We start from the raw sequence: 16930 nt of genomic DNA, 5'->3' as shown, positions 1-16930 counted from the left end.
CAACTGAACACAATATTCCAAATGCAGCCTCACCAATGTTCTGTATGACTGCAACATAACTTCCCAACTTCCATACTCGATGTCCTGACTGATGAAGGCTAATGCGCCAAAAGCCTTCTTCACTGCCCTGTCTACATGTGACTCCACTTTCAGAGAAACGTGCACCTTAACTCCAATGTCACTCTGTTCCACTATACTCCTTAAGGTGCTATCATTCACCATGAAACTCCTACCTTAATGTGATTTTCCAAAATGCAAGATCTCAAACTTATCTACATTAAATTCCATTTGCCATTTCTCAGCCCATTTCCCCAGCTGATTAAGGTCCTCCTGCAATTTTTGATTCGCTCCCTCACAGTCCATGATACCTCCTATTATAGTGTCATTTGCAAACTTACTAATCATACCTTGTACATTCGCATCCAAATCTTTAAAATAGATAACAAACAGCAATGGACCTAGCACCAACCCACCAGTGACAGGCCTCCGATCCAACAAGCATCCTTCTACTATAACCTTCTGCTTCCTACCATCAAGCCAATTGTGTATCCAATTTGCCAGCTCACGCTGCATTCCATGCGAATTAACCTTCCACAGCAGCCTGCCATGTGGAACCTTATCAAAGGCTTTACTGAAATCCATACAAATTGCATCTATCACCCTGCCCTCATCTGGTTATTTTATGAAAGAACTCTAACAGATTTGTAAGGCATGATCTCCCCCAAAGCCATGCTGACTATTCCTAATCAAACCCTGTCTTTCCAAATCATCTCGCAGAATCTTCCCAAGTAACTTACCTACCACGGATGGTAGGCTTACTGGTTTATATTTCCAAGGTTTTTCTTTGCAGCCCTTCTTGAATAAGAGCACAACATTCGTTACCCTCCAGTCTTCAAGGAGCTCTTCTAGGCTAATAATGATGCATAAATATCAGTCACAGCCCTTGCAATTTCTTTTGCAGCCTCTTGCAGTGTTCTTGGGTATATCTAGTCAGGACCAGGCGGCTTATCCACCTTCATACTTTCTAATACATCCAACATCTCTTCAACTGTGATACGGACTGTCCCCAAGATATGACCACAAACTTCCCGAAGTTCCTAAGTCTTCATGTCCTCCTCCACAGTAAACGCAGAGAAGAAATATTCATTGAAGTCCTTGCCCATTTCCTGCAGTTCTACACATACATGATCAATTTGGTTCTTGAGGGGTCCTATTCTCTCTCTAGTTATTCTTTTTCCTTTAATATACTTAAAGAACCTCTTCTCAGCCAAGGCTATCTTGTGCCCCCTTTTCAGCCTCCTGATTTCCTTCTTCATAAACTCCCGTATCTCCTATATACCTCCAGGGATTCCATTGATCCCAGCTGCTGGGACTTCAGACATACCTCTTTCTTTTTTTCTGGTCAAAGCCTCAATATCTCATCATCCAGGGTTTTCTATTCCTGTCAACCTGGCCTTTCACCCTTACAGGAACATATAGACCTTGAACTCTAGCTATTTCACTTTTAAAGGCCTCCCACTTGAAGGAGAAGGTGGCTGCATGGGTAAATAAGATAGTAAAAAAAGCCCTATGGCATGCTTGCCTTCATTGGGAAGAGCATTGAATATACGGACAGATAAGTTATGCTGCAGCTTTATAGAACTTTAGTTAGGCCACACTTGAAATATTGTATACAGTTCTGATCACCACACTACCAGAAGGATCTGGATGCTTTGGAGAGGGTACAGAAAAGGTTTACCAGGATGTTGCCTGGTATTTTACCGATGAAAAAAGGTTGGATGGACTGGGTTTCTTTTCACTGGAACACAGGAGGTTGAGGGGCAATCTGATAGAAGTGATTAAGATTGTGAGAAAAAAAACAAGAGCTACAAATGTGGGAGATCTGAAACAAAAGTGGAAAGTGTTAGAGAAAGGTAGCAAGTCTTGCAGCAGCTGTGGAAAGAAAACAGAGTTAAAGTTGAGTCCAATGATCCTTTGTCAAGCACAGCATTTCTGCTTTTGTTGGGGATAACTACTCACTGGTTCCACTGCAATGCTTCACATAAGGAAAATGCAATCAGCACTTTTTTGTCGTGCAGTACAAATTGGTGTTTGTTTTGAAATTTGGAATTCCTGCATCTGCCGGAAGATGAAAAATTCCAACAATGACATGTTCCTTTTTTTGAGCAATATTGGAGTTGTAATTAAATGTTAAATGCCCATATCTAATTATTATCTTCTCCCTGCATCTCTTTTCTTTTATTTCAAGCCCTGCAAGGACAACAGGTTTGTCTAGGGATGCCAGATCATTAAAATGTTGTCGGCTTTGAACTGAGCATGACTGTCACTACCACCAATAATCCACTACAGCAAGCTGCCTACCTCCCATACTGACTGGTTGAGAAGCAGCATGACCTGCGCAGGTGCAGTGTCCTCCCCGGCGGGGGTGAGAGGTTACACATCCGGGTAGAGTGGCGGTGCCACGTCTGGTTCCTGCGTCTCGACATCCGGGAGCTTTAGCGTCCAGGAGCCGCAGCCGCCGCTTCACTTTTAAATCCGTCCGCGGGGACCCCGCTGTCGGCTGTGAAACTTCACCCGTTCCCCGTTCATCCCGGCAAGGTCTGTTAGAGCCGGCATGTGGGCCAGGCTCTTACTGCAGCTTCTGTGGGCCCAGCTTCTGGTGGCGCTGGTCCGCGGCTCTGAGCTCACCTTCGAATTACCCGACAACGCCAAGCAGTGTTTCTACGAGGACATCGTGCAGGGCACCAAGTGTACACTGGAGTTCCAGGTCAGGCCAGGCCGGGGCTAGGGCCAGGGCCAGGGCCAGGGAGGGGGGGATATGGTTTCAGTGAGACCGGGATATTGCAGCTGAGGAACTGTGGTAGCTCTAAAGATGGAGTGATGGGGGTAGATTGTGTTATATCTGGGTACGCGCTGGAAATATTGGCGTATGTAGCATTCTCTGGGCTACAAGTCCGATTGAGGGTGTGGTTTTAATTTTCTCCTTGTACACAGTATTCATTGCGCCCGTGACAGTCGAGGAACTGGTGTCAATACCCCCCCCCCCCCCCGCCACTGCTGCCCGTGTGTGAACCTGGACTGTTTGCTCCCTTGGTTAACACTTTTTATCCAGCGATTGTCTTCTATTCACATCTGCACTCTTTTTATGTAAAGTTCTTTGGCTTATCTGCTGAAACTCTCAGTTCTGCCTTAGTTCTTTCCAAACTTGACTCTTCCAATATAATCCTAGCCGGACTCTCATTAGCTGATCGAACGTTGTGCATTCTGCTCTGAATGCCCCATCTCTAATCATTTACAGGTACACATACTCTAAGGATCTGTTGCCTTCATTTCTAACCACTTCTGCATTCCCTGTTTTAAGCACTCAACCTTTTGTGTCTGTGCCTTCAACTTTTTAAACCCTACATTCTGGAATTACCACCCTAAATCTTTCCACCTCATTTCTCTTTTAAGATCAGCTTCTGATAATCTATGTTAATATCTATCCATTTGAATCAAATTATGTTTGATAATACAGCTGTGAAATGAAAGTGATCTGGAATGTTTTTGTCCTCCCTTTTATGGAGGAGAAGCTACTGTGCAGGAAGGAAGATTTTAAGGTGCATTTAATAGGAAAAAATGCATTTTTGAAATTATAAACATAATGCTTATGAAGAAGCCATTCACCCCCTCCAGCCTGTTCTGTCACTTAGTAAGATTGTGGTCGATGTGATTGTAAGCTCATCTGGTTTGCTGTCTATGTCAGATGGCTTTTCACCACTTTTACTTATGAAGACTATCTTTACATGACTTAAAAAATGTTCAAGTACAATGCTCCCACCACCTTCTCAGGAAGAGAGTTCCAAAGACACTCGACTGTCAGAGATATATTTTGCTCAATCTTTGTTTTAAATGCAAAATGCCTGATTTTAAAACTGTGACCCCTAGCTCTAGATTCTATCATAAGAGCATAAATCTTCACCTCAACTTCCTTGCCAGGACCTCTTGGGTTTTTATAATGTTTAAATCAAGCCACCTCTTATTCTTCTAAATTTCAGGTATTTTCCCAGCCCGTTGAACCTCTTCTCATTGGATAACACAAATTAAAAATGGTGTACTGATGACACTTCCAACTATTGTTATCTGTACTCATCAAATTAGTTCAAATTAAACAGATTGAGTTTCTAATCTCCACGAGTGTTCCAAATTCTGGCAGACATATTTGGGCAAGTTAGTCTTGTTAATCTACAGAAAAGCTTGTAAATGGGTAGTTAATCTCTATTTGACAAATTACCCAGCATCTGGAATGTCCTAGAAGAGCCCTCAAAATGCAAATTGAGTGTTAAGATTCAAATAAGCCAATAAGTTAACCAGGAAAGGTTAGAGGATGCAAAGCCTACTGTAACTTCTGGATGATGGTTAAACTGAGCCCTGAGTAACCACTCCTACTGTTTTCCCAACTACAGCCCTTGATTTCCAACACCCCACTTCTGATCTGACTGACACCTGCAACCCCTTTCTAACCTGATTCCATCCCAAATTTATCATAAGCCTTCAACCATTGATCTGAAATGGTAGCCCCCTCACTTATCCATATACTTAATCCTTCACAGTAGGATTTGTTTAAGATGGGATGTTTCCAGTTTGGTGTTACAATCAGGAGCTGTATGTTATCTTGTATATACTGTATTCAGGTGACAAGCCTCTGGCATTTTCTTTCAAATTGTCATTGATTAATCCTGTCTAAGTGTGAATTGTCAGTTATACTTTGTGTAATTTTAGACCGTTTGGTGTTTGATTTTGATGTCAGCAGGTACTTGAGAAAGCAATTTGAACTTGCACTTAGATTGTTTATGAGCTACATGCAATGGATTTCTGTAGCAAATTGCATTCTTTTCTCCATAGTTGGTGTTCCCCAATGTGTTTTTCATGTGGATAAGACCGATTTTATTTGATCTCTACGTATGTGACTTCCATATTGAGAAACCATTGCACCTGAAAAATAAGGGTGCCTTGATCTTAGTCTAGTTCCAAATTGCCTGCCATAATTCAACATCAGTTTTCTGTCTCAAACATATTAAGCCATGTTTGTTTTTTGCATTAATGAAATTGACCTGTTCCCAAACACGCATGTGCAATCTTAGACTTTTTTCAAGTTTCCTGCATAATGCTCACCAGACAAATCATTATAATGTGCATGTAATCTGAAAGTACAATTCAAAAATTTTAAATTTATACCATTAAGATTAGATGAATTTGTTGTCTTGAAGCACAAGTTTTGTGGACTTCCTTGACCTGTATTTCAGTTAGATTAGATTCTCCCCCCCCCCCCCCCCCCCCCCCGAAGAGTAACTCTCCCCCCTCTGACTAACGCACCTAACACTATAGACAATTTAGCATGGCCAATTCACCTGACCCACACATCTTTGGATTGTGGGCGGAAACCGGAGCACCCGGAGAACCCAGATATAGGGAGAATGTGCAAACTCCACACACAGTTGCCTGATGCCAGAATTGAACCTGGGACCCTGGTGCTATGAGGCAGCAGTGCTAACCACTAAGCAATCGTGCTGCCCATTATCTCTGATTTTCCTCTGGCTGAAATTTGTGGAAAATCACTGTGTGGAGATCCAAATGCTGTTCATTTGCTATCCGGTAGATGGTGCCTAATAATCTCTCAAAAATAAGTATTTAGCATCTCTTACAGACTGTTTTGTTTGATATCAAAAATTTAATTGGGTCGCGTCTTGGGTGAAGTATAGTCTATATTTAGTATTGGAACCCTAATTCTGACCTTGATCAAATTTTAAAATGACCCAAGTACCCTTGAATGATTTGTGCTTTGGAGATTCTGGGCCAGGAGACCCCTGTTAGGAACCTGCTCAGAAATCCTTGAAACCAGCAGGAGAGGCGATGAACTACTGTCTCAGGTTAATGGATACGTGTTTAGAGGTTAAGGAGGGGGATCAGGCTGGAAAGAAGATGCTAATGTCAGTTGGATTGGAAGTGGGGTGTCAGATATTGAGTGAGTATAGTTGGGGAGGGGTGCTCGTGGTGAGTAAGGAATTTTATTGAATAGTTATCCAGGTATTTTGAGGATGAAAAACATACTGTACTTTTCCTGGTTAACTATTAGCTTAATTAAGTCTGAACCCTTCAACCTTCTGGTGGGTTCCAAATGCAGGGAAATTGACATTTGAAAATTTAAATTTCTCAGGCACATTTCTCAAATTCATCTGCTCAGATTCTGCAAGGTCCCAATGCCCAACTCTGAAGTCAATGCCACAGAAACACCCATCTAGCCATCAGAATATCTGGGCCATCGTGTTTTCCCTTTCAATCCTAACATGTCGACTGCTTGAAATTATGAAAACCAGAATTTAATACAAGTTTATTGAATATTGTAAAGTCTGATTTAGCTGAAGCAAAGGCAACACTCTGGATAAAGGAAATCTGAAATTAGCAAAGCCAGTAGCTGAAGAAGCATCTGTACAGAGGAAGAACAGTAAATGTTTCAGGTTAAGCAGAAGCATTAACTCTTTTTACAGATACTCCTGAATGTTTCCAACATTTTCAGATTTAACTGAAATTATGTCTACAAGTCGGTGAAAACCTTTTCTTTGTAAATTTTTTTGAGAAAATTTTATGCTTGTGTTGATGTTTTCTGTTTAATAGCTTGGGACTTGACATTTTAATGTGTCTAAGTTGTTTAATCTTTTGCATATTTAACAGGTCATTACTGGTGGTCATTACGATGTTGACTGTCGGCTCGAAGATGCTGATGGTGCGGTTTTGTACAAAGAGATGAAGAAACAGTACGACAGTTTCACCTTCACAGCTGCTAAAAATGGAACGTATAAGTTCTGTTTCAGCAATGAGTTTTCCACCTTCACACACAAAACTGTGTATTTTGATTTCCAGGTTGGGGATGACCCTCCTTTATTTCCCAATGAAAACAGAGTCTCTGCATTGACTCAGGTACTCGAGCACTATGTTCTTTGAAATTTTTAATAGATTCTATTTCAAGTTGATTAAGTTTTAGCATAAAAAAATTCCTTTCAATCTACCGGTCTTTTTTAAAATCTCAAAGGATACTGCCAACTTCAACAGTAATAGTTTCTGGGAATAAATTTTGATTTGGTTAACAGCCTGTGCACCAATAAGGGACAAATGGTATTATTTGTTAATGAGGAGAAATAATGTACTTGACTGTATTTATTAGAGTAATTTTGCATTGCTATAAGAACTGAGCAGGAGTAGGCAATTCAGTCCCTCCAATCTGCTTTGCCATTTAATGCAATCATGGCTGATCTCATCTTGGTCTCCTCTTTCCTGCCCCCACTCTCTATAACCATTCAATTCATTAATTAAAAACCTGTCATCTATCTCCTCAATCTTACTGTGCCCTGGCATCCATCTCACACTGGGGTAGTGAATTCCACAGATTCACACCTTTGGAGAGAATTTCTCCACATCTGTCTTAAAATCTGCTGTCTTTATTGCTAAAACTATGGCTTCTTGTTCTAAATAGTCCTACAAAGGGAACAGGCACTCTACTACGTCTGTGTCAGTCCCCTTCAGCACCTTTTATATATCTAAATTAAACCTCCTCTTATGCTTCTAAACTCTTGAGCACATTGGCTAACTACAATCTCTCTTCATAAGACAAACTCCTCAAGTTTGTTTTCCTAATACCTGTATTCGCAAGATCACTGAATGGTTAATTTTAACTTTTTTTTTAAATCGATGGACTTGGGTTGGGGAAATTTGAAATGTTGAGTCTGAAACAGCAACCTGCCGGCCTTCTCCTGGTTTTAACGGAAGGAATGTGAGGATCCGGAGATCAATCTGCTCTTGGGCTGCAGTTTGGTCATCAAAGCCTTTTAAGAAGGCTGTGCCTCATTTTTTGTGATTTAATTTGAATTCATATTGTCAGAATCTTTTAGGGATATTCTGCAGTGATTAAGTGAGCTGAGGGGAGCTGGATCCATCAGCTGCTTCTGGGTTAAGAGGAGTAACAGTGTTTTCCCCAGCTTCAAAAATATATCTATATTCAATCCCTAATTCCCATCTTGATCTTTCTTGAGCCATCCATAAAACATAACCTGTGGAGGTAAAACTCATTGTTCGACACTTTTTGTGTTAAACAGAGCCCCTGTGACCTTTGTAGTTTCAAAATAAAATTTGTTTAGCAACGTTTTCAGTTAAACTATATATATTTTCAATAAGTATGTTATCCTTTAGATAAGTTGAGGTCAGTGTTGAGTTTCAAAAGTAATTCAATTTTTGGTTGTATAAAGTATTTTTTGTCTTAATCTTTCAAGAATCCTAAAAACGTTTTCTAGACAATTAATGCAAGAACAATTGTAGACAAACTCTAATGTCCCTAAATTTTAAATGTAATCATGAGTAATAACACAGGTTCCATCAGATATCCCACTGGGATAGTATTGCAATCAGTATTAGAACATTACTTTATAACTGGTCTAACTTCATCTCTAATCTACTACCAGCAGAACTTTGGAAACAGTTTTGGCAAGGATTGGTTCTAAGATGAATGATTTTACTTAGATAAGTTAATTTTGATGTTATGGATACTTATTTTCATTGATTTCTTTGATCTGTGATTCATGTGATTATAAATGTAATTGAATTGAAATAAGATCTTTAAGGCAGCTCTTCCTATTCTGTTGAGAAATATACAAGACACAATAAATTCTACTGTCTACACATTTGTGCTTTAAAGTAGGACTTGACAGTGTGATGAATATAACTTCAATGGGAAATTGCTTTAGCTAATAATAGTGTCAAGTATTTAAATTGTTGATTTACATGCAGTTCGGAACATATTTTGATTAATTCAGAATGCATTGGGGATGAATCAATTTGAGTAAATGCAAAAAAATTATGTAGGCAGCTAAAGGTTAACAAAGTACTGGTAACAAATGAGATAAGACTTGATGCAATAAATTCTTTGCTAAAAATTTCTTGGTGAGTGACATTTTAATATTGTTGATTTACTGTACAGTACTGTGGGTTTTGATGTGAGTAAATGAAATATTTTTCTTAAAATTAGATTCTTTATTTTGTTCACCATACTTATGCTTTCACTTTTAAAATGAAACAGATGGAGTCAGCTTGTGTCACAATGCACGAAGCCATGAAATCTGTCATCGATTACCAAACTCATTTCCGTCTCAGGGAAGCACAAGGTCGAAGTCGTGCTGAGGACCTCAACTCAAGGGTTGCTTTTTGGTCCATAGGTGAAGCTCTTATCTTGTTGGTTGTGAGTCTTGGCCAGGTGGTTCTCCTCAGGAGCTTCTTCTCAGACAAAAGAACCACTTCCACACGTGTAGGTTCATAACAAGTAGCTGTGGCACAAAGCCTAAGCAGTACCTGACAGTTTTCAGTTCAGTATCTTGTGTGTTTGAAGATTAAGTTCAAGAAAACTGTTAAGATTAAAATCCTTCTTGAGCTGATTTTCTCATCACTTTGGGTTATTTAGCAGATCAGATATTTGAAGATAGAATGTTAACATTTTACAACAGCTGGATGTCACAACAGCTATCTACACAATGAGCTATGTCCACAATGGGGGCAAAGCCATTGATAATTTTGCTTTGTCACATGATTCCTAGTTCGTGCATCTTTTGAAATATGTAATCAGTGGCACATCTCAGACTTTGCTGTAATAAAATTGAACATTAATTGTTTGACCTTAAGGTATCAAAGCTAACTTAAAACCCAACTACCTTCACTTACCACCATTAGTCTGTTAGGCATCCAGATGTTTTAAGACCTTTCTTGAACAAGCAGCAGCAATCACATTGAATTGTCACTTGTGCTTTTGGTTTGTTAAAGTGATGTAACTATAGAAATACTAAAGCAGTTCTTAAGCATACTGCTGTTTGCATTGAGAAGCAATTTTTGTACCTTTTCCATTGCACGTGGTTGTGCGTAAATGACAGTATTTCAACATAAATCTAGTCAGGTTACATCTTGTAAATGTTTTTCCTACTTTAACATGCCCTTTAAATTGACATAGTTTACTAACAGTTATGATTACAGTGGAATAGCCATTTTATAAGGTTGGTAAGGTTAGAAAAATATGCTTTTCAAGGCAAGATGTTGTTTTATAATAAAGTTGTGTTTGTTTTGTGAAACTTTGTTTATTTTGTGTACATTGGTAATCTGAAATCATAACAAGTGTTGAGTAAATCAAGCCAGTAAGGATTAAAAGAGGAGGAATTTGGGGTTATTGTATGTGGCAGGGTGTAAATTTTTTTCTGCTTAGAAATGTAAAGGGGATAACAAATTATCCATAGCATGTTTTCTCACTGAATGAAATTGATTTTTTAAATAAAAAAAATCTATATATTATGTTTAGGGTCAAGTCTTTATAGATGCTTTCTTTAAAGGAAGAGAAGAACTTTTAAAATTGTAATCAAATCAGCAGAATTCAATGGTCAAGTGCAGGGTCATGATAAATCTATTAAATGGGAGCTTCAATTGGTTTTGTTGGCATTTTATGCTTAAGAATTGTAGGTTAAACGCTGCCCAATTAAGAATTTGATTATTTTTCTTCTGCCATTTCCCTGTATTTAACATTAATTGCCCACTTAAATAATCAGAAGTTTGGTTATGCATAGTTTGTTTTTTCCAGTACCCACACCACTGAATAAATTGTATACTAATGGATGTTTGTATGCAAGCTTGCTTTTGGCATAAAATCAATTGTGATAGTACATCTGGGAATTAAAAGTCTGATCAGTAATAATAGAATAGTAACTATTAAAATGTGTACTTGGGATAAGTTCTTGTGTTTAAAACTGTTTCATTTGATTAAAAATGTTCACGTTGCACTGTAAATTCTTAAACAATGAGTGCTTGATTTTATTTTGTATCAATGCAAACACAGAATTTGTTACAAATGCATAAATTATTGAAAATACAAGATATTGTATTGATAAGCATTGTGCATTTTGTATTTATATCATAAACCACTAGCTAATCAATCTGAGTCATTATTCAGTTTCATTCAGTTTTCAGGAATTGAAACGCAAACCTGCTTTGGGAAGTTTATCAGTAGATGCAAGAAGAAAGGTCTATGAAGTTGGATAATAAAAAATATAAAACACTGCATCTGATATCAGTTCTGAAAGATGTTAAACACAGTAGTCATCGATGGTTATTGTAGATTGAATATATGCCAGCAGTGGGGGATCTCAGCACAGGGTGATTTTCCATGTAGTGTCAGTGGTTCTTGTGATGCTTGTACTAGACAAGGTTCCTCATTCCCTTCACAGATCATTAACTTAAACATTTTTTATATTCAGATAAACATTTGAAAATTTTATATACCTTTGTTCTTTAAACCTTTGCAGAAGTGTTATCAAATAAAATTTTACATTGGCCACATGCATATTATGTGGGTGAAATACCAAACACTTGAAGCACATTTTTAGAGTTGTCTAGAAGTATATTAAGAGGCAGAGATGCATTGAGCAAGTTCTAAAACTTTGAGCGTTGGCAACTGAAGTTAAAGCTACCAATGGTGGAGTATTTCAAATTGGGTTCTTCAAGATGCCAGAATTGGAGTACAGATATCTGATGGTTGTTAAACTCAAGGAAGCTACAGAGATCAAGACTAGTGAGGCTACAAAGGAGTTTAAAAACGGGTATGAAAATTTTAAGTTAAAGCGGTGCTGAATAAAGCCAGTATAGGTCAGTGAGGTTAAGGTTAGAGGATCAATAAGATTTGGTGCCTTATTTCCATCCAAGCTGCAGAGTATTGGATGAGCTCAAGTTTAAGGAGATTTGGGAGGCTAATCTAGAAACCATTGGGATAGCCAAGATAGCAGGAATGGATGAAGGTTTCAGGAACAAATGTGCCAAGGCAGGGATGGAATTGGGCAATGTTATGAGGATGGAAGTAGGTGGCCTTCTCTTTCTGCAAAGTACTGTAATTATTGAGGACAGGACATGATAATAGATTTCTACATACCAAAGTCGTTTGCATGGATGATACATCAAAGACAAAATACCATTCCAAGTTTTCCCTTGGGCCGGTGGAATACAGAATTACATGCACTGTTTTAAAACAAATTTTAAATACAAAGATGTGCTTGGAATGATACACTGAACCATTCCCCATAAGTTATCTTTTGAAAATAAATATAGTCTCTCTGCCATGTCGTGAGCAATGATGAGTCAGCAAAGAAAATCAATGTACCTCTATACAATTTTGTCTCAGCAGGTTTTTGAATAAAGATAATACTACATGTACCCAAGTTTGTTGGTACTGGAGTATGTTTTTAAACTAGTGAAGCAGATTTACAATTTATAACTTGTGGTGTTCTGTCAATTCTCCATTCCAGCCTTTTAATGATGGTATCACTGCTGGACTATCAAACCTTTTGCTATCTTCTCACCTTGTTTTACCGACTTAAGTCGATCAAGGATCTCCTTGAATCTCTAAATATCAGTGTATAGTAAGATGGAGAAGGCTTTGTTTTTAAGAAGTCTGCTGATAGTCAAAATGATTTCATTCAAAGCTACAATCAGTATAGTATAGTGCCATCCCAGAGAATTTAAATCAGTTGGTACACATATTAATAGATTATTTTTCTAAGGGATCATCTTAAATTTTTCATGTATTCTTGATGTGAAAGATAAGTATTACAAATGGTTGAATTACAAATATTTTAAGTATTTTGGAACATGACTTTGGAGTGCTGGGAATTTAAGTTGAGAGAGTTAGAAAGAGGTGAGTCTTTGGCTTTTTAAAAAATTGCTTTGTAGAAATTAATTCTTTCTTCAGATATGGATCAAGGATCTGCTTGGTGAGTGATTCTATCTCCTACTTTGTAATCTCCAGTTTATAGTAAATAATCCAAAAGTAAATTTAATCTACAGCAGGGGCGCTTGACCACACAAAATGTCCATCCTGTAGCATGTGGGGAATTATGGACATTCATGTGTAAGAAGTGTTACTGACTGCAGAAACATAACCTCAAGGATTTAGAGCTTGAGTGGCAGTGGGTGTTACTGTGATGCATTCATGAGGCAGAGGAATATGGGTAACACACTTAGGGAGATGGTCACATTGCAGAAGGATATGCAGGCAAATTGGGAATGGGTGACAACCAGACAGTACAAGAGAAGCAGACTGGGAGTGCAGGAGCCCCTGAAACTATTTTCCTTATTGATTTCTGATCTGGATACTGGTGGGGGGCAATGATGTGTCAGGAGTATAGCAAGATCCAGGCCCATTCAGCTTGATGTTCAGCTTCACTGAAGGGAAGAACGTCGGAAGAGCAATAGTGAATAGGGCCTTTGTTGGTATGGGAATTGACAAGCATTTGTTTCATAAACACAACTCCATGGTTGGTATATTGTTCCAAGGTTGAGCTGTCAGCACTTGCAGGGCTTGCTTTTGGGAGTAAATAATCAGAGGCATGGTCCACTTTGATGCCAATGGTTTCGATAGGAAGAGGGATGTAGTCCTGCAGTCAGCATTTGGAGAGCTAGGTAAAAAGTTATGAAGCAGAACTTTAAAAGTAGTATATTTCTGATTGCTCACAGTGCTATGCACAAGTGAGTACAGAAATGGGAGAATAAAACATAAATGCAGAGGAAGGTATTGCAAGAAGGAGGAAGTTTATATTTCTACAACCTGATGTATAGGGTAGCAGCTAAACAGAGCTGGGACTGAGTATCTAGTGGTGTGTTTTGCTAGTGCTTTTTGCATAGATTTAAAGTAAATGTGTGTGTGGAAACCTGAATTAAATACCATGGTGCATCAAATATTGGGAGAGATGGGTAACCTGAGAATAGTGAATTTTTAATAGATGAAGACAAGAAATTCAAACATTGTAAATTAGGGTTCAGTTGAGTGTATGTGAATGTGGGGAGTTGCCGATACAAACTGCAAACTGTAATTATGATGTGCTAATAACAGAAATTTGGCTCAGGGAAGACTGACTGTTTATTAAATATTCCTGAATGAATTCAAGATCTTCAGGTAAGATTGGAAAGTACAAAATTGAGGGTTTGGCAGTATTGCTAAAAAGCAATGCAATGTTGGAGAAAAACATGTCCCAAAAAACTCAAACAAATAAGAGAGCGTGAAGATAAACAACTTGGGTGTTCTGTTTTAAAACTGGAAGAATAGAGGCAGCCTGAATGGGTGTGGTTGAGCTTTCACCCACAGAACTAGAGATTTTTAGTTCTTAATTTTAGCAGCACCTCTCTTTAAGAGAAACAGGACAGACAAATCCCTTTTAAAGGCACATATTGTCACAGTGGATAAGTGTGAAGTGATGCATTTTGATAGAAAAATTACAGGAAGAGAATATAAAAGAAAGTGTACAAAGGGTGTGCAAGAGCAGAGAATGTGCAAATAGTTGCAGGTAAGATCAAATTAAAAGCCAAACAGATGTGAAATGGCAATAATAACTAATTTGGACATCTTCCCCACTGGGTATATTGACAAGGAGACAATTGGGAATGCCATCTTTTTAGCTGATTTTTCTATGGTCACATCAAGCCTTTTTATTTTTTGCATGGGTATCACACTTAAACTCCTTTCATGCTATAAAACCTTTTTATTTTCTATAATTCTACTGGGGACAAAAAAAAGGATGTGGCGAAACACCTACACAGATAATTCTTTTTAGAAAAAGTGATACACAAGGCATAATATACTTCTGTAGTTTGAGACCTTAAGTTTTGAGGTATTAGGTTTTAAACCTGAGGCCACAGTTGGTTGATTGCCAAGGACATTGAACAGTAGCAGAACATAGATATTTTGACCAATCATTGAATAGTTATGATTAGATTAGAAACAGGCCCTTTGGCCCAACAAGTCCACATTGACCCTCTGAAGAGTAAACCACCCCCCTCTGACTAATGTACCTGACACTATGGACAATTTAGCATAGCCAATTCACCTGACCTGCACATCTTTGGATTGTGGGAGGAAACCAGAGTGCTCTGAGGAAAATCACGCAGATAGTTTCCCGAGGCTGGAATTGAACCTGGGACCTTGTGCTGTGAGGTAGCAGTGCTAACCACTGAACCACCATGCAGCCCTAAGTTATGTTCCTAAGTTGCTTTTTTCCCCAAATTATCAGTTTTAAAACTTTTAACATCAAATGTGAAATGTAGTATAGAAACAAAAACAGAAATTGTTGGCAAAGCTCAGCCTATTTGACAGCAACTGTGAAGAGAAATCAAAGTTAATGTTTTTGAGTCTGGTGACCTTCCTTAGAGCTAATGTTAACTAGGAAAATAAAAACTAGGTTTATATGCAGAAGATGGCAGGCATAGAGCCCAAAGAGAGAGAGAAGAATGATTGGACGGACAAAGGAGTCAATAACGGATCTGCCTGGGAGGGTGAATAACTATCAATGGAGATTGTTAGTGGCCACAATAGGTGGTTTGTAATGACAGATTGTGTGATAACAAGGCCTGGTGTGTGTGTAAGGGGTTAGGACATGCAGGAGTTTAGGCCTTAAAATTATTGAACTCAATATTGAGTCCAGAGGACCACAGAATCTCCAAATGACATGTTGTTCTTCCAACTTGTGCTGGAAGACTGGAACATTGCACCAAACCTGAGACAGAGATATTGGCCAGGGAACCAGGTGGTGTGGTAAAGTGGTAGACAACTGGAAGCTCAGGGTCTCTTTTTGTGGAAAGAATGTTCTGTGAAGTGGTCACCTTGCCTGTGCTTCATTTCCCCAGTGTAGAGAAGACCACATGCAGGTAAAGTGCTGTTTCACTTGGAAGGTATGTTTGGCCATTGGATACTGAGAAGGTAAATGGGCAGCTATTGCATCCTCTGTTGCAGGGAAAAGTACCGTGAAGCAGTTTGAGGGGGGTTTGGTGTTGGAAGTGAAGGAAGAGTGGACCAGGGTATCCCAGAGGGAGCGGTCCCAGCAAAAGGCAGGCAAAGGAGGGAAGGGCATATGTGTCTGGTGGTGGCATCTTGTGGCTTGTGAAATGGGGGCTGATGATCTTCTGGATGCTGGTGGGATGGTAGGTAGGGATGGGGCACCTTATCACTGTTGCAGGAGGGGAGAGAGGAGATGAGATTGAAAGTGTGGGAGATGGGTCGGACCTAGTTGAGGGTCCTGTTGATATCAGTGCTGAGGAATCCTCAGCTGAGGAAGAAGGTAGATATTTCGGAGGCTCCCTTGTTGAAGTTGGCTTCAACAGAGCATATGCGACAAACAGAGGAACTGGTTGAATGGAATGGATTCTTTACAGGAAATGATGGGCAAGGATGTATAGTCCAGGTAGCTGTAGGAGTGGGTGTGTTTGTAGTGGATATTAATGGCCAGTCTATGCCCAGAAATTGAAATAGAAATGTCAAGGAGGGGAGGAGTCAGAGAGAGACCAAGTGAAAGTGAAGGCGGGATGGAAGTTGAAAGCTGAATTGATTAACTCCAATTCCGGATGAGAAAGGGAAGCAGTACTGATGACATCGTTGATATATTGGAGAAAGAGTTGTGGGTAGAGACTGGAATAAGAAATGTTCCATGTACCCCACAGACACAGGCATAACAGAAGCCCACGTGAGTACCCATGGCCACTCCTCTGACCTGCAGAAAATGACAGTAGTTAAAACAGAAGTTGAGGGTGAGGATGAGCTCAGCCAGATAGAGGATGGTGATGGTGGGTGAATACAATTCAGGCCTTCACTCCAGGAAGAAGCAGAGAGGCCTGAGACTTTCCTGGTGGGAGATGGACATATAAAGGGATTTCATGTCCCTAAAGAGGAGGCGGCTGGACCTTGCAAAGGGCATAAAGTTTCAGAGGAATTCTGGACGTATGTGGGCAAGTGCTGAACCAGGGGAGAAAAGACTTAAGTCCAGGTGGGAAGAAATGAATTCTGTGGGGCAGCAACAGGCTGAAGCAATGGGTCTGCCTTGGGAGTCCTGTTAGT

General features: G+C 39.3%; 1 protein-coding gene across 1 annotated transcript; it reads left to right on the top strand.

The window, feature by feature from the left end:
- Positions 1 to 2468: 2468 nt before the first annotated feature.
- On the top strand, positions 2469 to 10848 carry tmed7 (transmembrane p24 trafficking protein 7). The gene is made up of 3 exons (XM_072584108.1): positions 2469 to 2767; positions 6712 to 6957; positions 9107 to 10848. The coding sequence occupies exons 1-3, from the start codon at positions 2615 to 2617 to the stop codon at positions 9341 to 9343; spliced, it is 636 nt and encodes a 211-aa protein (XP_072440209.1). The 5' UTR covers positions 2469 to 2614; the 3' UTR covers positions 9344 to 10848.
- Positions 10849 to 16930: the final 6082 nt, after the last annotated feature.

The sequence above is a fragment of the Chiloscyllium punctatum genome, chromosome 2, assembly GCF_047496795.1.
Source record: "Chiloscyllium punctatum isolate Juve2018m chromosome 2, sChiPun1.3, whole genome shotgun sequence".
Lineage (NCBI taxonomy): Eukaryota > Metazoa > Chordata > Chondrichthyes > Orectolobiformes > Hemiscylliidae > Chiloscyllium > Chiloscyllium punctatum.
This window is presented reverse-complemented; position numbering and strand designations above follow the sequence as displayed.